A 23,753-nucleotide genomic window follows, 5' to 3' on the forward strand; every position below is an offset into this window, starting at 1 on the left:
AACTCACTAAAATCCAGAGGCAAGTACCCCCCCGGGCACTTTTTTCCTTACAGGTTCCCTTTAAAGGACATCCGAAACAAAAATAAGCTAATTAAATGAACAATTGTATCCATCTTCTTTCTCCTAAAAACGATTTAATATATTCCACAGTTGTGTTTAAATCTACTTTTTACGTTTTAACTATTTTATTGTTTTTGCTCAATGACATTCATTGAAGTATGCCAGAGCTAAAACCTATTAACTATTGACCCTTTTTATCTCTTTCCTGCTCTCAAAAGCCATTTTCTGCTAGGAGAGTTTATTTATAGTTGGAATTTCTCATCAGTGAGGGTCACACTGTAGTCACTTCCTGTCTGAGTCAGCCACTTATATACCTGATATTTAACGCTTTCAGGCAGACCGGGGGGGGGGGGGGGGGTTGGGAACACAGCACAGTTATTAGTGTGCTAGGCACTGTACATATCCATGTCCCATCTCATGTCGTATGTCACTTCGGGTATCCATTAACCACTTAAGCCTATCTGGACGAACATTCTCGTCCAGATGGGTTGCGCGCACTCCCGCGGTCGGCCGTTAGCCCAGCGATCAATGAATGGGATTATAGATTCCATTCATTGATTGAAGCCCCCCGTAGAAAAACAGACAGCCTCTTATCAGAGGCTGCAGTTTTTCTGAGTTGAAAGAAAATTTCCCGTCCTCCTAATGCGTCCTGGAAGCGTGATCGTACGCTTCCAGGACTTTGACTGTGGCCATCTTGTGACAAAATAATAAAACTACACCCACATCCATTATTCATTAAATACATTTTTTACATTAAAAAATTAGCTGTAACTCCCACATCAAAAATTACCCAAATAAAAAAAAAACAAAAAACACCACACCATAAATAGGGTCAGAACTTTTTAAATATGCATGTCAAAGGAGTATATTAATATAATTTTTTAAATGACGGACTTGTAAATAGTGATGAACGCAAATTGAAAAAAATGCACCTTTATATCCAAATAAAATATCGGCGCCATACATTGTTATAGGGACATAATTTAAATAGTGTAATAAGCGGGACAAATGGGCAAATAAAATACATGGGTTTTAATTACCGTAGCATGTATTAATTTCAAACTATAAAGGCCAAAAACTGAGAAATGATTTTTTTTCCAATTTCTTTCTTAATATTCCTGTTAAAATGGATTTAGAATAAATTAATTCTTAGCAAAATGTATCACCCAAAGAAAGCCTAATTGGTGGCGGAAAAAACAAGATATAGATCAATTCATTGTGATCAGTAGTGATAAAGTTATTGGCAAATGAATGGGAGGTGAAAGTTGCTCAGATGCAAAAAATAAAACAACCCTGTGGGCTTAAGTGGTTAATAAATGTGTTAGTAGATCACCTGTTAGAAGTTTGCCTCTCAGGCATATAAAGCTGACTGCTCTTTGTCCGGGAGGGATCTGGTGGAGGTTTCGGTTTAATTTGCTCTTTGAAAGCTGCACGATTTTGCCCATTCGTGCCGAGAGGGGATTCTCTGGAGGAGGGCGCAGCTGAAGGTTGCCTCGACTTGTGGCATTTGTCGGAGCGATCTGCGGCAGTGTTTGGCGGCTGAACAGCAGCTGTGATGCGTTTCATGGCCTTGGATCCTAGGCAGAAAAGAAAATAAGAAAGGACTCATCTCTAAACACTACCCGTTTACAGGGAACCCTGGGACATACCGGGGCTGCCACATTTATTTCCTTTTAACTTCCTTAGTGGTAACTTGGTAAAATTTGCAATAATTTAGCTATTAGGCCCGGTTCACACTTGCGGTTGTTTGCCAAACGGACCGGATGACCTGACCGGATCCGGATCGGAACCGTACGGTTCTGATCCGGATCCGGTCAGGTTGCATCAGGTGTCCATCAGGATGCGATCCGGATCCGTTTGGCAAAAAAACGTTAAAAACAAAAAAAAAAAGTTGGGGTCTGGGAGGTCAGCAGAAGGGGGACCTGTGGAATCCAGCCCTCTGCTGTTAGCACTCACCTCCACCTGCGACATGCTGCCAACATCTCCGGATCCGGATCCAGCTGTGCTGCTCCACTCCAAAATGCTTGCCCATGTGTCCCCATCCAATATCGCCGCAACAATCCCCATAGGAAGTGGGGTAGAACATCCGGATTTCTCAGCCAGTGTGTTGTGCGCTCTCCGGTTCCCATTGGTTTGTATTGGCCGGATGGTGCAGTCCGGCTCCGCCCCGGATACGGCTGCCGGAGGAGCCGGATGAAAAAAATAGCGCATGTTGGAACGGAGGCCGGAGTCCGGATCCGGCCCGGCTCCGGTTCGGCAGAACGGACGCATGTGAACGGACGCATAGGCTTTCATTGCTATGCCGTGCGTCCGTTCCGTCCGTTCTGCAAGCGGTGCGGCTCCGGCACGGCGATTCCGGAGGGCCACCGCAAGTGTGAACCGGGCCTAAGTGAACATTTGTGGTTACCCACAATGCACCACTACTGGTGGTAACCGAGTCAGGCTCGGGTTGGAAGCCCGCAGCTCAAAATGGTGATTTCCGGTCCTCCGAGGTACTCGATCCCTCTGGTGAGATCCCCGTTTGTCGTCAGGACGACAGCCTACGATCTCACTACAGGGGTAGAGCGCCACTCAGTGGATGGAGGGAGAATTGCAGCACTGGACCCAGGGGAGGTGAGTAATGCTGGGCAGACTGTTCGTTTTATATCATCAATTGAGCCGCTGATGGCTCGATTGATAATATTCAACCTGTCCGATCACCGCGGCAGCGCAGCATTATGTGCATGGCCGCTGCAGATCTCTCTAGTGGCCTGATTTTTTTCTGCTTTTAGGGTAAAGCACATAAAAAAAAAAATAATATTATGCCGCAAGCATATAGCACACTATGAGTAATGTATAAGTGCAAACTGGAGGGGGGGGGGGAGAACGGGACATTTTTAACCACTTAATGACAAGCTGACCTATAAAAATGTCCTGCCAGAGCCTTCTAATAGCTCCAGGATGTTTTTATAAGTCAGACAGTGCTGCTGCCGCTGTGCATGTGCACGTGCGCACATGCACGCTCCCGCGCGTACACATGCATACAGTGTGGAAATAAAGGTGTGTTTTTTTTTCTTTTCTTTTTTCAAATACTATATTGTCACCATACTTTGTACTAGGGACATAATTAAATCTTGTAGTAACCAGGACAAATAGGCAGATAAAATGTGTGGGTTTTATGCACAGTAGCAGTGTCTATATTAAAACTATAGGGGATGAAATTGGAGAAAGTGTATTTTTTCATTTTTTCCCTTTAAAATGCATAGAAAATAAATTACTGAAAACAAATATCAACCCCAAAAAGCCCAATTGGTGGTGGAAAAAAACAAGATCTAGATCATTTCATTGTGATTAGTAGTGATTAAGCTATTGGCAAATAAAAAGGATGAGCACTGAAAGGTGAAAAATCGCTCTTGTAAAAACGCCTTTGGGGTGAAGAGGATTCCTGAGACTTTACATGCTGAAAACAATTAGGAATCGGCCTGACAGATCTCTATCAGCCGCCCTGTGTCCGCGCCATCATGGAACGATCCTCCGGACCCCCGCAGAGTTCTTCAGCAACTTAGCCGAGTCGCTGAAAACCAAACGCAGTTGCTGCGGAGGAATGGAGGATCGTTCTATGATGGCGCGGGCACAGGGCGGCTGATAGAAGCCCCTGGTAAGTTGAACCTTTTTTTTTAATATATCAAGTTCAGTCTAGGATCCAACAGCAGCCATCACAAAGAGCCACACTGCCATCTAGTGGAAAGTTAAAGCACCAGCTTCTAAATCTAAGGTACAATTTTACAATCCTGTGGAAAGCCTGGTACACACCATACACATGCAATTTCCTGACAGATAAGACGGGTCAAATAGATAATTTCCAACAGGTCATAAAAGCTGAGCATGTTAGTCAAACAGGACCCGCCTTTTTTCAACCCAAATAACTATGATCGGATTTCTGATTGTTTTTCTGATCAATCTGCATAGAAGTGATCAGAAAATCGATCAGAAACCCGATCAGATCTGTCGGAAATTATCTATTGATCCATCTATCTGATGGGAAATTGCATTGTGTGTACCAGGCATTATGCTGGGTACACACACGTTACGATTTTCCGTCCGATAGATGCATCCGATTGATAAATTCCCTTATGTCCGATATTACTGCTGATCGATTCTGCGCTTGATTTCTCATAGAGGTGAATGGAAAAAGATAAGAAAAAACGAGCGAAGACAAGGGAATCAATCGGGGGGAAAAAAACAGGGGGGGGGGGGAATCGAGCAGAAATTCGTAACATATGTACTCAGCATAAGAGCTTGTTTCCACCAGGGGAGATTCAAAGCGAATCCCCTGGACGTGAACTAGGATGGAGAAAAACAGGCTATAGAAATCAATAGGCTGCCCCGGCGAGGGTTGAGCGACTGTTGAGGTTAGGATTAGGCATTGGTGGAGGGTCCTGTGTAGAGTTGGGTTAGGATTAGGCATTGGTGGAGGGAGGGTCCTCTGTAGAGTTGGGTTTACCAATAGTAAAAATTACTATCAGAATTACCGCTGTACAATAGTATGATATTGGGATACAGATATGCTACTAGCGGCTATTTCCGGCTCCCTTTTTGCATATAAGTGCTGATCAGTTACCAAGGTGCTCAAGCTAGTTGGGGGATCTCAGTCCAGAAGCTACAATTCCTTCTTGTCTTATCTGCATGCCACACTGAGGTTATCAGATACCAGAATTAAAGGGGAACTGAAGTAAGAGGTATACGGAGGCTGCCATATTTATTTCCTTTTAATCAATACCAGTTGCCTGGCAGCCCTGCTGATCCTCTGGCTCTAATACTATTAGCCATAGCCCCTGAACAAGCATGCAGCAGATCAGGTGTTTCAGACTTTAAAGCCAGATCTGACAAGACTAGCTGCATGCTTGTTTCTGGTGTTATTCAGATACTATTCCCTCCACACAACCCCAACATTCCATCTGCCATCCATAGAAAGTTCTGGATCCCAACATTCCATCCATAGAAGCCCAAAATTCTCTCTCGAATCCCAATGTTCCCTCCACAGAACACCCAGCTTTCCAGCCACAGAACTTTCTGAACCCCAGCGTTCTCTCCAGCCTGGTTTCCTCTACAGAACCCCAAACCTCCTTCCACCATACACAGAACATTCTGAATACCAATGCCCCACAACACTCCATCCACAGAGCCCCAAAACTCCTTTCACCACCCAAAGAATGTTCTGAATCTCAACACTCCATCCACAGAGCCCCCCAGAACACTCTGAATCCCAACGCTTTCTCCACAAAGGCCCCCCAACGTTCCATTCAACAGACCCCCAAAACCCCATCTACCACCCACAGAAAGTTCTGAATCAACATTCCCATCACAGAACCAACATCCCACCCACAGAGCCCCCCACATCCAACCCACAGAGCCCCCCCAACATTCCACCCACAGAACCCCCAACATTCCACCCACAGAACCCCCAACATTCCACCCACAGAGCCCCCAACATTCCATCCACAGAGCCCCCAACATTCCATCCACAGAGCCCCCAACATTCCATCCACAGAGCCCCTCTCCAACATCCCACCCACAAAGCCCCCCACAGAAAGTTCTGAACCCATCATTCCCTTCACAGAAGCCCAACATTCCATCCAGAGCCCACCAACATTCCAACCACAGAACCCCAAAACTCCTTCCAGCATCCTCTGAATGTTATGAATCCCAACATTCCCTTTACAGACACCCCAACATTCCATCCACAGCACCCCCCAACATTCCATCCACAGAGCCCCCAGTATTGCATGCAGAGCCCCCAACATGCCATCCACAGAACCACCCTCCCCAACATTCCATCCACAGAACCCCCCTCCCCAACATTCCATCCACAGTGCTCCCCCTCAGCGTCCCACCCAAAAAGCCCCCCACAGAAAGTTCTGAACCCATCATTCCCTTCACAGAAGCCCAACGTTCCGACCACAGAACCCCAAAACTCCTTCCAGCATCCTCAGAATGTTATGAATCCCAAAATTCCCTTTACAGACACCCCAACATTCCACCCACAGAGCGCAGAGTATTGCATGCACAGAGAGCCCCCCAACATTCCACCCATAGAGGCCCCATCATTCCACCCACAGAGCCCCCAGTATTGCATGCAGAAGGTGGATATCGCAGCATAGGAAAGCGTTGCCGTTACCGGGGATTCCTCCGCTGAGGTCACGCATACAGACAGCCCGCTGTCCCACCTCCTTCTCCCGGGAGACCGAAGCACGCAGAGCCTGGAGGAAGCGCGTCACTCCCGATCCACCTTTTATATGATCATCAGCCGGACTGAGAAGCTACAGCGGAGAGACACCCGGGGACTGCGCTACATCACCTGCAGGCAGCCAGCCACTGCACCGCGCTATACCTGCACCGCCGCACGCGACCCGGAGCCCTCCGCGCGCTCATAGAAAAGTTATACGAGGGCGGGGCAGTCAGAGCAAAACTTAAAGGGACCCCGACCCGAGCTCTAGGCCCCTAGCAACCAATCACATTGCACGCTCTGTATACTAATGTGGCTTATGCAGAAAATACACTAGTAAATCTGACAAACAGTAATCTAAAAGAACTTTGATTTAAAAATTGGGAGTAAATGGTATTAGGTATGGTCAATGAGAATAACGTTTTCTGCAGCTTAAAAAAGGACCAATCAACTGCTGCTGTTTCGGCAACCGATTGGTCCATTTTCAAGCTGCAGAAAATTAGCATAAAAATGTGACCGCCCCTAGGCAATAGGATGAAAAAAAAAATGTAACTCAATACAAACGTTATTTTATGCATCAAATCATCACTTCCTGACAATTTTGATTGGCCCAATTAAATGGCGCATACGATTTGCAAGCATCACATCCTCAGGCGCTTGTTAGCACTTGGTTGGCACGCAGTGTGGAGTAGCGTTCATCGCTTTCTGAATGCAGCTTTACTTGGATGTGACTTGTTGCACTTTATTGTTCTGTTTGCTGCCAGGTAACCACACAGCCAAATGTTGACCATTTGGCAGTATTAACCACTTAACGACCGCTTAACGCCGATAGGCGTCGGCGGGTCGTTAGTGGTTTCCCATGGTGCGGTGGGCTGCGTTACAGGCTGCTCTAATGTGCGCCTGTAACGTCCCACTGTGAAAGCAGCCTAAAGGTCATTAAGCTGTTGCTTATCTTTTAGAACAGAGAGGAAGTTCTGAGTTCAGGTCCGCTTTAAGGAGAATAGTGGGAAGTCAAAAACATTTTTTTTTTTCAAAAAGACCTCAGTTTCAATTTTAAAAGTGCAAAATTGCAAAATGACAGCTTAAAAACTATTTTTTCTCTTCATATTGTGATAAGTTGAGCAGAACTGGCCTTTATTACCTTGAACTATTTTCTTAAAGAGACTCTGTAACAAAAAAAAAGTTCCCCTGGGGGGTACTCACCTCGGGAGCGGGGAAGCCTCGGGGAAGCCTCAGGGTCCCAATGAGAGGACATAGTGGGAGCGATCAGGCCGGAGGAGGCTAGAGGAAGCCCCAGGTATGTATATTTTACTGCTAATCCCTCCATCTCGGGTTCCCGTTAAGCTTTGTCCGTTGGAACGAAAGTATGTAGCAACTGGGAGCTCAGGTTCGGTATTGTTAATAATAGTGTGTCTGTGTCTGTTCATACGTTTGCGCAAAGTTTGTCCAGTTTCCCCCAAGTAAATACCTTTGGGGCATTTTGCACACACGATCAGATATACCAGATTAGTGGAATCACAGGAAAATGTGCCTTGTACTCTGTAATCCTGTTGTAAACCTGGTATTTTTAACATCCGAGGTGAAAATAAACTGATGAAAAACAATTGTAACTATCCTCCTTCTCCTAAAAATGACTTTGTTCAATATCCCACAGTTTTATTTTATATTTAAATCTAGTTTTGAAGTTTCTACTGTTTCATTGTCTTTGCTCAATGACACCTTCATTGAAGTATGCCAGAGCTCAAATCTATGAATTTACTGATCATTTTTATCTCTTTTCTGCTTTCAGAAGCCATTTAATCACAGGAAAGTGTTTTATGGCTATAATTACTTATAAGTGACAGTCTGGCCCAGTCTGACCCGGTCCTGACCCAGACATACCATACCTGATGTTTAACTCTTTAAGGCAGAGAAAGAAAAAAAAAGGAACACAGCCTAGTTATTTGTGTGCTTGGCACTATACATAAACATCTATCTCATCATGTCACATGTCACCTCAGTTGTCCTTTAACCACTTCAGCCCAACTGGACGAAAATTTTCGTCCAGTTAGGCTGCGCGCACTCCCGCGGGTCGCGCGTGCTCCCGAGCCCCCCCCCCCCGTGCGCGCTCCCGCTGGCGGCCGTTAGCCCAGCGATCAATGAAAGGGATTATAAATCCCTTTCACTGATCGGACTTCCCCTGAAGAAAAGCCAACAGCGTCTCTTCAGACGCTGCGGTTTTTCTGAGATCAAAAAGTTCCCCGTCTTCATACTTCTTCCTGGGAGCGAGATCGATCGCTCCCAGGACTTTTTGCCTGTGGCCATCTTGTGGCCAAATAGCAAACTACACCAAAAAACACTTTGCACTGAATAAATACATTTTGAAACATTTAAAATCCCCTGTTTACCTCCCACACCAAAAATACCCACATACAAGTTTTAATAAAAAAAACAAAAAAAATTTACAATAATAAAAAAACCAAAAAAACATAAATAGTTACCTAAGGGTCTAAACTTTTTAAATATTCATGTTAAAGGAGTATGTTAAAGGAGTATATCAATATGATTTATTAAATTATGGGCTTCTAAATAGTGATGGACGCAAATTGAAAAAATGCACCTTTATTTCCAAATTAAATATCAGCGCCATACATTGTGATAGGGACATAATTTAAATGGTGTAATAAGCGGGACAAATTGGTAAATAAAATACATGGGTTTTAATTATGGTAGCATATATTAATTTCAAACTATACTGGCCAAAAGCAGAGCAATAATGATTTTTTTTTCATTTCTTTCTTAATATTCCTGTTAAAATGGATTTAGAATAAATTAATTCTCAGCAAAATGTATCACCCACAGAAAGCCTAATTGGTGGAGGAAAAAACAAGATATAGATCAATTCATTGTGATGAGTAGTGCTAAAGTTATTGGCAAATGAATGGGAGGTGAAAGTTGCTCAGATGTAAGAAAAAATCTCAACCCTGTAGGCTGAAGTGGTTAAACTGTCAGTGGAGTAGATGTGTCTGCAGGTCCACCTTTTTTGTGGGCGATGTTCTGTTGTGGCCTATAAAGTGGCGGACATACGGCCGTGCAGCCGCACGAGGGCCACTGAAGTTCCGTTGCTTCAGGGGCCCATTAAGTATTGCTGTTTTTTTTTTAATTTTTTTAATTTTTTTTTCCTGGGGGGCCCCGACTCCTATCCTCCCCCCGGGGCCCCCCCTCATGCGGCGGGAGAGTGGCAAATACAGGAAGTCTCCGGGGCTCCAGCAGGCGCTAGAGGCTCAGCCGCTTGGTCTCCGATGTCTCCAACTCTGTATACAGCTCGCTACTAAACCAGGAAGTAGCGAGCGATATACAGAGGAGAGGAGACAGCGGAGACCAAGTGGCTGAACCTCTAGCGCCTGCTGGAGCCCCGGAGACTTCCTGTATTTGCCGCTCTCCCGCCGCGCATACCGGGAGGGGGTCCCCCCGAGGTGAGGGAGGGAGGATAGGAGTCGGGCCCCCCACCTGGATAGCTACCCACCCACCCACCCGGCTACCTACCTAATCACCCACCCGGCTACCTAATCACCCACCCGGCTACCTAACCACCCACCCGGCTACCTACCTAAACACCCACCAGGCTACCTACCTACCCACCCACCAGGCTACCTACCTACTCACCAACCAGGCTACCTAACCACCCACCCGGCTACCTACCCACCCACCAGGCTACCTACCCACCCACCCGGCTACCTACCTACCCACCCACCAGGCTACCTACCTACCCACCAACCAGGCTACCTAACCACCCACCGGGCTACCTACCCACCCACCAGGCTACCTACCCACCCACCCGGCTACCTACCTACCCACCCGGCTACCTACCTACCCACCAGGCTACCTACCTACCCACCCAGCTACCTAACCACCCACCCGGCTATCTACCCACCCACCAGGCTACCTACCCACCCACTCGGCTACCTACCTAACTACCCACCCGGCTACCTACCTACCTACCGGGCTAGTTACTAACCCACCCACCAGGCTACCTACCCACCCGGCAACCCAGCCACCCACCCAGCTACCTACCCACCCACCAGGCTACCTACCTAAAGACCCACCAGGCTACCTACCTACCCACCCACCAGGCTACCTACCTACCCACCCGGCTACCTACCTACCCACCCACCAGGCTACCTACCCACCCACCAGGCTACCTACCTAACCACCCACCCGGCTACCTACCTACCTACCGGGCTAGTTACCAACCCACCAGGCTACCTACCCACCCGGCTACCTACCCACCCGGCTACCCAGCCACCCACCCGGCTACCTACCCACCCACCCACCAGGCTACCTACCCACCCGGCTACCCACCCACCAGGCTGCCTACCTACCTACCCACCCACCAGGCTACCTACCCACCCACCCGGCTACCTACCTACCTACCGGGCTAGTTACCAACCCACCCACCAGGCTACCTAACCACCCACCCACCAGGCTACCTACCCACCAACCAACCTGGCTACCTACCCACCCATCCACCCAACCAGGCTACCTAACCATCCACCCACCCACCAGGCTACCTACCTAATGGCTACCTACCTACCCACCCACCCACCAGGCTACCTACCCACCCACCCACTAGGCTACTTACCCACCCGGCTACCTACCCACCCACCCGGCTACCGGCCCACCCACCCACCAGGCTACCTACCCACCCAGCTACCCAGCCACCCACCCGGCTACCTACCCACCCACCAGGCTACCTACCCACCCGGCTAAGGGCTACCTACCCACCCACCAGGCTGCCTCCCTACCTACCCACCCACCAGGCTACCTACCTACCCACCAGGCTACCTACCTACCCACCCACCAGGCTACCTATCCACCCAACCACCCATGGGAGCTGCGCGCCGGATGGATGCTGGGACAGGAGGTCTGCTGCTGCAGGTGAGTAGTTTTTTTTATTTTTATTTATATTAGCAGGTGTATGTTCTGGGCAGGTCTGCCACATGATTGCATGTATGTTCTGGGCAAATCTGCTACATGATTGCATGTATTTTCTGGGCAAATCTGCTGACATGATTGCACGTATTTTCTGGGCATATCTGCCGACATGATTGCACGTATTTTCTGGGCATATCTGCCGACATGATTGAATGTATTTTCTGGGCATATCTGCCGACATGATTGAATGTATTTTCTGGGCATATCTGCCGACATGATTGCACGTATTTTCTGGGCATATCTGCCGACATGATTGAATGTATTTTCTGGGCATATCTGCTGACATGATTGAATGTATTTTCTGGGCATATCTGCTCACATTATGTGTATTTTCTTGAGAAAACCTGCACAATTATGTGAATTTTCTGTGGAAAGGGTCACCAACACTTGGGCCCACTGTCTTTGCGTTGCACTTTTCAAGGGAACCTGAGGTGAGAATAATATTAAGGCTGCCATATTTCTCTCCTTTTAAGCAATACCAGTTGCCTGGCTGCCGTGCTGGTCCTCTGCCTCTTATTCTTTCAACCATAGACCCTGAACAAGCATGCAGCAGGTCAGGGGTTTCTGACAATATTGTCAGAACTGAGAAGATTAGCTGCATGCTTGTTGCTGGTGTAATTCAGTTTATTACTGCAGCCAAATAGATCAGCAGGGCCGCCAGGCAACTAGTATTGTTTAAAAGGAAATAAATATGGCAGCCTCCATATCACTCTCACCCCGGGTTCACTTTAAATTACAGTTAGCTCCGCCCTCATCCGGTCATTGCCACACCCATTTTTTGCCGCAGCGCTACACGCCGAAGGTTCTATCTACACCCATTTTTTGCCACGCCGCGCAAATAGCCACACCCATTTTTTGCCAGGTCATAGGGGCCCATAATTGCAATTTTGCACAGGGGCCCACTGCTGGCTGTGTCCGCCACTGGGCCTATTCAAAGAATAAGAACTAGAACTAGATAAAAGCTGATTGAAGTCCGCACAATCTTCTGAAAGTTATCAAAACTTTATTGCACAAAAACAATTAAAACATATTGCTGTAAGACAGCGACAGCCTGCTGTTTCGGACTCCAGTCACTGTCTTACAGCAATATGTTTGAATTGTTTTTGTGCAATAAAGTTTTAATAATTTTCAGAATATTGTGCGGACTTCAATCAGCTTTGATCTTGCGTGGATCCTGGCGGTACCCAGGTGGAAGGTCTAGCACATCTCACCCTTGGACAGGGTTTGACCCTGTGCGGTTCCACAACCAACAGGCCAAGGACACACTGACACTAAAAATCTAAAAAAAAAAAAAAAAAAAAAAAAAAAAAAAAAAAAAGGGGGGGACCGCCATATTTATCTACTTTTAGAGAATACCAGTTGCCTGGCTGTCCTGCTGATCTATTTGGCTATAATAGTGTCTGAATCACACCAGAAACAAGCATGCAGCTAATCTTATCAGATCTGCATGCTTGTTCAGGGGCTATGGCTAAAAGTATTAGAGGCAGTGGATCAGCAAAATAGCCAGGCAACTGGTATTGCTTAGAAGCAAACATATATGGCAGCCTCCACGTCTCTCTCACTTCAGTTGCCCTTTAATCTGTGTATCCGTTCACATTGGTCCTTTTGAATGGGGCATGCATGATATGCTGAAAATTGTGCAGGGGAGCTGTAATATCACGCATATCCACTAGGTGGAACCCTCAGCATAAGTATAGCAGCCACTGGCTCTTTTCTCCTGCCTGGCTGTGACATAATCACAGTGTTTTGAGAACAGATAAGCAGCCATTTACCTTCCCTCTGCAAATGTTGATTTAAAGGGCAACTGAAGTGAGAAGAATATGGTGGCTGCCATAGTTGCCTGGCAGCCCTGGTGATCTATTTGGCTGCAGTAGCGTCTGAATAAAATCAGAAACAAGCATGCAGCCAGTGATAGGCCTAAATTTCGCATATGCGAAATTTTGCATCGAAATTCGCATTCATGCATCGTAATCATAATGCTGGGAAAATAGTAATTCATTTCGTATGTAACAGTAATATTTCATAATTTCTTGTAATTTTTCACATAATTTCCACGCAATTTCGCAAAATGTTGTGCCTACTTTAGCAGTTAATATACATGCTATTGCTACCAAAATTGCTACAAGGAGAATATTGGGTACAAGTCAAAAATAGTATTTTTAAAAAGACTGTATTTTTTGAGAAAATCGATTTTAAATATGCAAAGAAAAATAGTTTTTAAACTGTCATATTTTAGTTTACAAAACATTTTTTCTTTGCATTTCTAAAATCGATTTTCTCAAAAACTACGAAGTTTCTTTGGAAAATTCTTTTTTTGACTTATACCCAATATTCCCTTAACATATGTAGCAATTTTCGTGTCACTCACATGTATGGGGAGCTTTGCTGTTCACTGCCAAAGTCGGCACGAAATTACGCAAAAATTAAGCAAAATTTTAGGCGAAATTACGAATCACTATACGAAATCAATATAATGTAATCGTAATTACGTATAGGCGTAAATGCAAAAATGTACACAAAATTTTACGTAATCGTAATTAGCTGATTATGATCACCACTGCATGCAGCTAATCTTGTCAGATCTGACAACGATGTCAGAAACACCTGATCTGCTGCATGCTTGTTCAGGGGCTATGACTAAAAGTATTAGAGGCAGAGGTGCAGCAGGACTGCCAGGCAACTGGTATTGCTTAACCACCCTGGTGTTCTATTAAGATCGCCAGGGCGGCTGCGGGAGGGTTTTTTTTAAATAAAAAAAAAACTATTTCATGCAGCCAACTGAAAGTTGGCTGCATGAAAGCCCACTAGAGGGCGCTCCGGAGGCGTTCTTCCGATCGCCTCCGGCGCCCAGAATAAACAAGGAAGGCCGCAATGTTTTGCTTACATCGTCGCCATAGCGACGAGCGGAGTGACGTCATGGACGTCAGCCGACGTCCTGACGTCAGCCGCCTCCGATCCAGCCCTTAGCGCTGGCCGGAACTTTTTGGGCTCAGGCGGCTGGGGGGACCCTCTTTCGCCGCTGCTCGCGGCGGATCGCCGCAGAGCGGCGGCGATCAGGCAGCACACGCGGCTGGCAAAGTGCCGGCTGCGTGTGCTGCTCTTTATTTGAAGAAAATCGGCCCAGCAGGGCCTGAACGGCAGCCTCCGGCGGTGATGGACGAGCTGAGCTCGTCCATACCGCCCGGCTGGTTAAAAGAAAAAACATGTCAGCCTCCATATCCCTCTCAGTTCAGTTCCTTTTTAGCCATTGACCCTAAACAAGCATGCAGCATATCAGATGTTTCTGACATTACTGTCAGATCGGACAAGATTAGCTGCATGCTTGTTTCTGGTTTGTTGTGTGATTCATACACTACTGCAGCCAAATAGTTCAGCAGGACTGCCAGGCATGAGGGAACTGGTATTGTATAGAAGGAAAAAAAAATGGCAGTCTCCATATACTTCTCACTTCAGTTGTCCTTTCAGATAAAAAGGGATCCTAGGCAAGATAGCACTTTTTGCCCACTGCTGATGATCACCTGGCGTTTTGCAGGAGTGATTTTTCCGCGATTTCACGTGGAAAAATCACTGGACAGTGCAGCGATCTCTCCGCGATCGCGTTTAGCACTTCTATTGCACTGAAACGCGATTGCCAGCAAATCGCCTGAAAATGGTGCAGGCTATGCATTCGCGTTTCACGTTTTTGGGAGATTTGCCCAAGTAAGAACGAGCACATAGGGTTTTTTACACTAGCACTTTCAAAAGCGCTAGCGTTTGAGCGTTTTGCCAAAATCGCTGGCAAAACGCTCAAGTGTGAATGGGCCCTAAAGGTTGCTTGAGATTCTTTCATAAAGGGATATATATGCTGTAATATTACTGAGAAGCACGGCAGTACATGATAGGAGACAGAGGTAATGTAGGCAGGGCAGGAGAATATCAACTACTTCTGTGTTGCCTGTGGGAGTTTGCTGGGTTTGTCAGGCACCGCTCTGGTCACATGGGCAGTACGGTAATGAATGACAGGTCCTCCTCCTGAGGGGATTTGTGTCACCTGACGTGGCTCTTGCTGGCTGCTCTAGTGTGACTTCCAGTCCTGTCAGTTTATACAGGGGACACGCAGCGGCCCATACTGATGGCTTGTTGGAATCTGGCTTTAGTGGGGCTGTTTTAGCCTCTGGGTAAATAATATACCTCATACCAGTGATGAGCGAAAATGCAAAAATTCTTTTCGCCGAATTTTTGCCTAATTTCGTTTCGACAGGCGAATTTTCGAGCAAATATTTTCGCATAAATGTTCGCCTAATGCCGTTATTTTCGCGTTAAATTTGTAGTTTATCACGTACATATTTCCGCGTAACGCATGTATTAGCGGATTATTGCGGACATTTTTCCGCATAAGAGCATAAGCGTCCCCATATAGCGGCCTTTCTTGCGGATTATTGCGAACATTTTTCCGCATAGAAGTCCGCATACAGCGAAGTTTCATGCGGATTATTGCGATCATTTTTCCGCATAAGGGCATAAGCGTCCGCATACTTCAATTTTCGATGCTGGTCGAAAACACGAATATTTCTGAATATTTTCACGAAAATTCGCCGAATTCGAAAATGGGATATTCGATGCGAAAATGACTGCGATACCATATAAAATGGATAATAAATGCATTCTTATTCGCTTTTGGACCGCACTTGTTGAAATCTACATCCTGCAGGTGGCTGTGCGACTCTGACAGGACTTACCGCCGATCGCACCGCTCAGCCCCCGCCGCGGCACACTTGTGCTGCCCTCAGTATGTCGGCAGAGCTCTGTGAGCCGGTCAGGAGCCATTTCATTGGCTCTTGACCCCGTGATCACTGTGAGCCAATCACATTGACTTACATTTATGGACAGGGTCAGGAACCAATGAAATCAGCTCCTGACCGGTGCACAGAGCTCTGCCGTCATAGTGACAGCAGGGCGAGGGGCCTGCAGTGACGGGAGAGTGGCGGGACCGGCGAGAGCTGTGGGTAAGTGTAGCGATTTGTTGGTAAGTGTCATTTTGTGGTACCAGCAGTCTCTGGTCCAGTGGTCCTTAAATTCCCCAGAGCTGCTCCATGCTTTGTACACACGCTGCTGCTCCATGCTCTGTACATACACTGCTGCTCCATGCTCTGTACACACGCTGGTGCTCCATGCTCTATACACACGCTGCTGCTCTGTGCTCTATACACACGCTGCTGCTCCATGCTCTGTACATACGCTGCTGCTCCATGCTCTGTACATACGCTGCTGCTCCATGCTCTGTACACACGCTGGTGCTCCATGCTCTGTACACACGCTGCTGCGCCATGCTCTGTACACATGCTGCAGCTCCATGCTCTGTACACACGCTGCTGCTCCATGCACTGTACACATGCTGCTGCTCCATGCTCTGTACACACGCTGCTGCTCCATGCTCTGTGCACACGCTGCTGCTCCATGCTCTGTACACACACTGCTGCTCCATGCTCTGTACACACACTGCTGCTCCATGCTCTGTACACACGCTGCTGCTCCATGCTCTGTACACACGCTGCTGCTCCACGCTCTTTACACACGCTGCTGCTCTATGCTCTGTACACACGCTGCTGCTCCATGCTCTGTACACACGCTGCTGCTCCATGCACTGTACACACGCTGCTGCTCCATGCTCTGTACACACGCTGCTGCTCCATGCTCTGTACACACGCTGCTGCTCCATGCCCTGTACAGACGCTGCTGCTCCATGCCCTGTACACACGCTGCTGCTCCATGCTCTGTACACATGCTGCTGCTCCATGCTCTGTACACACGCTGCTGCTCCATGCTCTGTACACACGCTGCTGCTCCATGCTCTGTACACACGCTGCTGCTCCATGCTCTGTACACACGCTGCTGCTCCATGCTCTGTACACATGCTGCTGCTCCATGCTCTGTACACACGCTGCTGCTCCATGCTCTGTACACACGCTGCTGCTCCATGCTCTGTACACACGCTGCTGCTCCATGCTCTGTACACACGCTGCTGCTCCATGCTCTGTACACACGCTGCTGCTCCATGCTCTGTACACACGCTGCTGCTCCATGCTCTGTACACACGCTGCTGCTCCACGCTCTGTACACAAGCTGCTGCTCCACGCTCTGTACACATGCTGCTGCTTCACGCTCTGTACACACGCTGCTGCTCCATGATCTGCACACACGCTGCTGCTCCATGCTCTGCACACAGGCTGCTGCTCCATGCTCTGTACACACGCTGCTGCTCCACGCTCTGTACATACGCTGCTGCTCCACGCTCTGTACACACGCTGCTGCTCCACGCTCTGTACACACGCTGCTGCTCCACGCTCTGTACACACGCTGCTGCTCCATGATCTGCACACACGCTGCTGCTCCATGCTCTGCACACAGGCTGCTGCTCCATGCTCTGCACACACGATGCTGCTCCATGCTCTGTGCACACGCTGCTGCTCCATGCTCTGTACACACACTGCTGCTCTATGCTATGTACACACACTGCTGCTCCATGCTCTGTACATACACTGCTGCTCCATGCTCTGTACATACACTGCTGCTCCATGCTCTTTACCCACGCTGCTTCTCCATGCTCTGTACACGCTGCTGCTCCATGCTCTGTACACACGCTGCGGCTCCATGCTCTGTACACACGCTGCTGCTTCATGCTCTGTACACACGCTGCTGCTCCATGCTTTCTACACACGCTGCTGCTCCATGCTTTCTACACACGCTGCTGCTCCATGCTCTGTACACACACTGCTGCTATGTGCTCTGTACACACTCTGCTGCTCCATGCTCTGTCCACACGCTGCTGCTATATGCTCTGTACACACGCTGCTGCTCCATGCTTTCTACACACGCTGCTGCTCCATGCTCTGTACACAAACTGCTGCTATATGCTCTGTACACACGCTGCTGCTCCATGCTCTGTACACACGCTGCTGCTCCATGCTCTGTACACACGCTGCTGCTCCATGCTCTGTACACACACTGCTGCTCCATGCTCTGTACACACACTGCTGCGCCATGCTCTGTACACACACGTTGCTGCTCCATGCTCTGTACACACACGTTGCTGCTCCATGCTCTGTACACACGCTGCTGCTCCATGCTCTCTACACACGCTGCTGCTCCATGCTCTGTACACACGCTACTGCTCCATGCTCTGTACACACGTTACTGCTCCATGCTCTGTACACACGCTACTGCTCCATGCTCTGCACACACGCTGCTGCTCCATGCTCTGTACACATACTGCTGCTCCATGCTCTGTGCACACGCTGCTGCTCCATGATCTGTACACATGCTGCTGCTCCATGCTCTGTACACACGCTGCTGCTATATGCTCTGTACACATGCTGCTGCTCCATGCTCTGTACACACGTTGCTGCTGTATGCTCTGTACACATGCTGCAGCTCCATGCTTTCTACACACGCTGCTGCTCCATGCTCTGTACACACGCTGCTGCTGCATGCTCTGTACACACACTGCTGCTATATGCTCTGTACACACGCTGCTGCTCCATGCTTTCTACACACGCAGCCGCTATATGCTCTGTACACACGCTGCTGCTCCATGCTTTCTACACATGCTGCTGCTCCATGCTCTGTACACACGCTGCTGCTATATGCTCTGTACACATGCTGCTGCTCCATGCTCTGCACACATGCTGCAGCTCCATGCTTTCTACACACGCTGCTGCTCCATGCTCTGTACACACGCTGCTGCTGCATGCTCTGTACACATGCTGCAGCTCCATGCTTTCTACACACGCTGCTGCTCCATGCTCTGTACACACGCTGCTGCTATATGCTCTGTACACACGCTGCTGCTCCATGCTTTCTACACACGCTGCTGCTCCATGCTCTGTACACACACTGCTGCTATATATGCTCTGTACACACACTGCTGCTCCATGCTCTGTACACACACTTCTGCTCCATGCTCTGTACACAGGTTGCTGCTATATGCTCTGTACACACGCTGCTGCTCCATGCTCTGTACACATGCTGCTGCTCCATGCTCTGTACACACGCTGCTGCTCCATGCTCTGTACACACGCTGCTGCTCCATGCTCTGTGCACACGCTGCTGCTCCATGCTCTGTACACACACTGCTGCTCCATGCTCTGTACACACGCTGCTGCTCCATGCTCTGTACACACGCTGCAGCTCCATGCTCTGTGCACACGCTGCTGCTTCATGCTCTGTGCACACGCTGCTGCTCCATGCTCTATGCACGCGCTGCTGCTCCATGATCTGTACACACGCTGCTGCTCCATGCTCTGTACACACGCTGCTGCTCCATGCTCTGTGCACACGCTGCTGCTCCATGCTCTGTACACACACTGCTGCTCCATGCTCTGTACACACGCTGCTGCTCCATGCTCTGTACACACGCTGCTGCTCCATGCTTTGTAGACACGCCGCTGCTCCATGCTCTGTACACACGCCGCTGCTCTATGCTCTGTACACACGCTGCAGCCCCATGCTCTATACACACGCTACTGCTCCATGCTTTGTACACACGCTGCTGCTCCATGCTCTGTACACACGCTGCTGCTCCATGCTCTGTACACACGCTGCTGCTCCATGCTCTGTACACACATTGCTGCTCCTTGCTCTGTAGACAGGCTGCTGCTCCGTGCTCTGTAGACACGCTGCTGCTCCGTGCTCTGTAGACACGCTGCTGCTCCGTGCTCTGTAGACACGCTGCTGCTCCATGCTCTGTAGACACGCTGCTGCTCCATGCTCTGTAGACACGCTGCTGCTCCATGCTCTGTACACACGCTGCTTCTCCCTGCTCTGTGCACACACTGCTGCTCCATGCTCTGTACACACACTGCTGCTCTATGCTCTGTACACACACTGCTGTTCCATGCTCAGTACACACGCTGCTGCTCCATGCTCTGTAGACACGCTGCTGCTCCATGCTCTGTAGACACGCTGCTGCTCCATGCTCTGTAGACACGCTGCTGCTCCATGCTCTGTAGACACGCTGCTGCTCCATGCTTTGTACACACGCTGCTGCTCCATCCAAAATCAACTGTAGCAGGGAAAGGGGGGGGGGGGAGTGCTGTGAGCTGCAGGATACTTGCAGATATTCTGGTGTCTCAGCTTGTGCCTGTCCCCAGACACTGCACCGGCCCTGGTCTGAGGGGGGATTCTGGGCAGCTGTAATCCCCCCCCCCCCCCCCTGCGTAGACAATGCTCTGTCCCCTGTGCTGTGCTTACAGAGCATTGTCAGGGCTTCCCCAGCCATCTATTCCTGCTGCTGCTGCTGAGTATTGCTGGGAATGCCCTTTCCAGGCACACAGCTCCTGAGGACTAGTTCACAATCAGCGCTTGCCCCGTGATCGCGATTCGGCGGCAAGATTTCAGCGTGATTTGCGCTTGTGATTTCCATCAACAGAACGAGAATCACAGCGCAATTGCCCCAAAGACGCTGCAAGCAGTGCGGTTCGCCAATGTAAAATGCATATGCGTTTTGTAGCCTTTTTTTATTTAAATCTATGCAAATCACTAAGAAGACAACAGGAAACGGAAACGCATCAGAGATCTTTATTTTTTTTTTTTAAATCAAAAATGCATTAAAAAAAGCATTAAAAACACTATGCATATGCGTTACCATAGACTTTCATTATGTGCGTTTTGGCAGCCAGCCTGCATAAAACCTGTGTGACAAGTGTGCTAACAGCTTTATGCAGAGCTAGTGTCTGACATGCTAGTTGTTTCATTGGGGATGCCTGTGATGCTACAAATACATATAGTTGGTATAACAGTGGCTGAGAGCCCATCTGACCAACCCTAGGAGGAGTGACGCCTTATTGAGTTTAGTATTCTCCACATTTGGTTCACCTATTTTATATGGACACTAGCAATATATCTTATTTACCTGTCGGTATGGAACATAGTTACATAGTTATGCCTGGATCAACATCATTAGGCATTACCTAGTAATTGTAGCCATGGATGTCTTTCATCGCAAGGAAAGCATCTAAGCCCCCTTTAAATGCAGGTATAGAGTTTGCCATAGTGACTTCCTGTGGCAATGCATTCCACATCTTAATCACTCTTACTGTAAAGAACCCTTTCCTAAATAAATGGCTAAAACGTTTTTCCTCCATGCGCAGATTATGTCCTCTAGTCCTTTGAGAAGGCCTAGGGACAAAAAGCTCATCCGTCAAGCTATTATATTGCCCTCTGATGTATTTATACATGGTAATTAGATCCCCTCTAAGGCGTCTTTTCTCTAGACTAAATAAACCCAGACCCAGTTTATCTAACCTTTCTTGGTAAGCGAGACCTTCCATCCCACGTATCAATTTTGTTGCTCATCTCTGCACCTGCTCTAAAACTGCAATATCTTTCCTGTAATGTGGTGCCCAGAACTGAATTCCATATTCCAGATGTGGCCTTACTAAAGAGTTAAACAGGGGCAATATTATGCTAGCATCTCGAGTTTTTATTTCCCTTTAAATGCATCCCAATGGTTGAAATGAAGATCGTGTATCACTCTGTTGATAACGAGGACATTTTCTACGGGGTGCTGATGCTTAGTTGTGTGTACCTCCTGTGCCTGACTGCTCCGATGCACCCTTAGAATAGCGTAACCCATTTTCCCAGCACATCAAGCGTAAATCATAGTTAAAAGGCGTTTATTTATATTATGGCCAGGGGCGCTGCCAGGCAGGGGTCCCTAACCTTGGGTAGTACAGCTACATCCTGCCTGCTTTTAGCATAAACTTCTGTGTTCCAATCTGAAATATCCCTCATTTTCTGCTTTTGATTATCTGATCATTTATTTCGCCCCCTGCTGGGAGACTTCCCATTACAGCTTAGTGTGATCTCTAACTTCTATGTCAGAACTCGATAACTATGTAACTATGTAATATATAGCATAAGATGATCATTGCAAACAGCGCATCCTATGCCAGTTAAAGGGATACCCCGCTTTCATTAAAAAGTAATACTAAAACATTTGCTAGTGTAATAGAAGCCATTATTATTAATGATCACCTTTCCATTTCCAGTTAGGTGCAATTTTCTGAATTTTAGCAGGAGTTCAAGTCTCCCATCTTGGCACCAGTATTTGGTGTTTGCGGAAGCTGTTTGGCGTAGAGAGCGGGTCCACATTGCCATCATCCTGCATCAGCCATTTACTACACAAAGCTGCAAGTAATTTTTTAGCATTGTGTAACATAATCCTTGAGTTTCCTGGTGTTCTTTTACAATTGTGAGTGTGTCCATTCCGTCGACTGGGTTCCAGGAACCGAGAGAAAAAGTCAGAAGACACCAGGGGCGCCAATATAGTGTAGTACTTAAAGGGAACCAGAGACGAAGCACCCTTGTGTATTTTACCATATATATCAGTGGGAACATTAGAGAAAACACTTACCATGCTCTCTGTTTCATCCTCACTGCTAAAAGTGTCTGTTATCAGCTGTGATAAGAATCTCGGACTGAGCATTCATTCTGGCTTTGCAGGGAATAATTATAGCTGAGTCATTATAGCAGAGCCACAAGGGGGCAGGCTTGGGCTTGAAAAGACACCAGGGAAGACGGACTCAGCTATAATCTTTCCATAGCAAAGCTAGACTGAGTGCTCAGTGGGGGATTCTTATCAGAGGTGATAACAGTCAGATTAAACAGAGAACAATGAAACAAAGAGCAGATTAGGTGTTTACTGTCATGTCACTGATTTATAAGGTAAAATACAAGAGGGTGCTTCATCTCTGGTTCTCTTTAAACTTGAAGGATAATGAAAGTAGTGGGGAAAACGACAAAGCTGGGTTGCTAAAAGGCAACAAAAGTAGCAGGCGGGCGGAGAATACCTACCCATCCCGATCTGCGGTCCCCCTCCAGCTATTACCGCAGTGTAGTAGGCAGCGGGTGGGGAAGCGATGACTCATTTCCTTCTGCATTCCAGCATGTATTCCACCTCTCGTCACTTCCTGCAATGCCGCCCACTGGGTGGCATTTCAGGAAGTGACGAGCGGTGGAGCGCAGCGCTGAAACGTCAAGAAGGTGAGTCATCGCTTCCCCACCCGCTGCCTACTACACTGCGGTAATAGCTGGAGGGGGACTGCAGACCGGGCTGGGTAGGTATTCTTTGCCCGCCTGCTACTTTGGTTGCCTTTTAGCAACCCAGCTTTGTCGTTTTCCCCACTACTTTCATTATTATTACTTTCAAACCCAGGTGAGGGGGGTTTCTCAGTGTTAAAGAAAATTTTTCAGCCTTAGTTCTTCTATCCTATAAGTTCCTATGCCTGTTCTAATCTGCTCTGGCTTACTGCAGTCTTTCCTAACTGCACTGTCTCTGTAATAAATCAATGTATCTTTCCTCTGTCCTGTTTGTCGGGCTAAAGCTTGATTGTGTGGAATGTGCAGGGCTGCTTGTGATTGGTAGAAGCGATACACACCCTCTGCAGGCCCCCTGCATACTCTGAATGGCAAGGGACAGAGGGGAATGCTCCATCCTAATCCTGTTGGATCTCTCAGCTGCTTTTGATACAGTTGA

The 23,753-nt window shown here is 47.9% G+C and overlaps 1 protein-coding gene across 4 annotated transcripts in view; it reads right to left on the bottom strand.

Annotated features, from left to right (window-relative positions):
• Positions 1–23,753, bottom strand: part of LOC137561765 (NAD-dependent protein deacetylase sirtuin-3-like) — a 107,838-nt gene that overhangs the window by 42,736 nt on the left and 41,349 nt on the right. For 3 of the 4 annotated variants that reach the window (XM_068273121.1, XM_068273122.1, XM_068273118.1), the window contains exons 1-2: positions 6,218–6,410; positions 1,394–1,637 (exon numbers count right to left, since the gene is read on the bottom strand). In XM_068273121.1, coding sequence (XP_068129222.1) covers positions 1,394–1,637; positions 6,218–6,245 — 272 coding nt within the window. In that variant the 5' untranslated portion in view covers positions 6,246–6,410. Of the gene's footprint in view, positions 1–1,393; positions 1,638–6,217; positions 6,411–23,753 lie in introns of those variants that run through there. The other variant, XM_068273120.1, reaches the window with a different exon arrangement.

This window comes from Hyperolius riggenbachi, chromosome 3, assembly GCF_040937935.1.
Source record: "Hyperolius riggenbachi isolate aHypRig1 chromosome 3, aHypRig1.pri, whole genome shotgun sequence".
Taxonomy (NCBI): Eukaryota; Metazoa; Chordata; class Amphibia; order Anura; family Hyperoliidae; genus Hyperolius; species Hyperolius riggenbachi.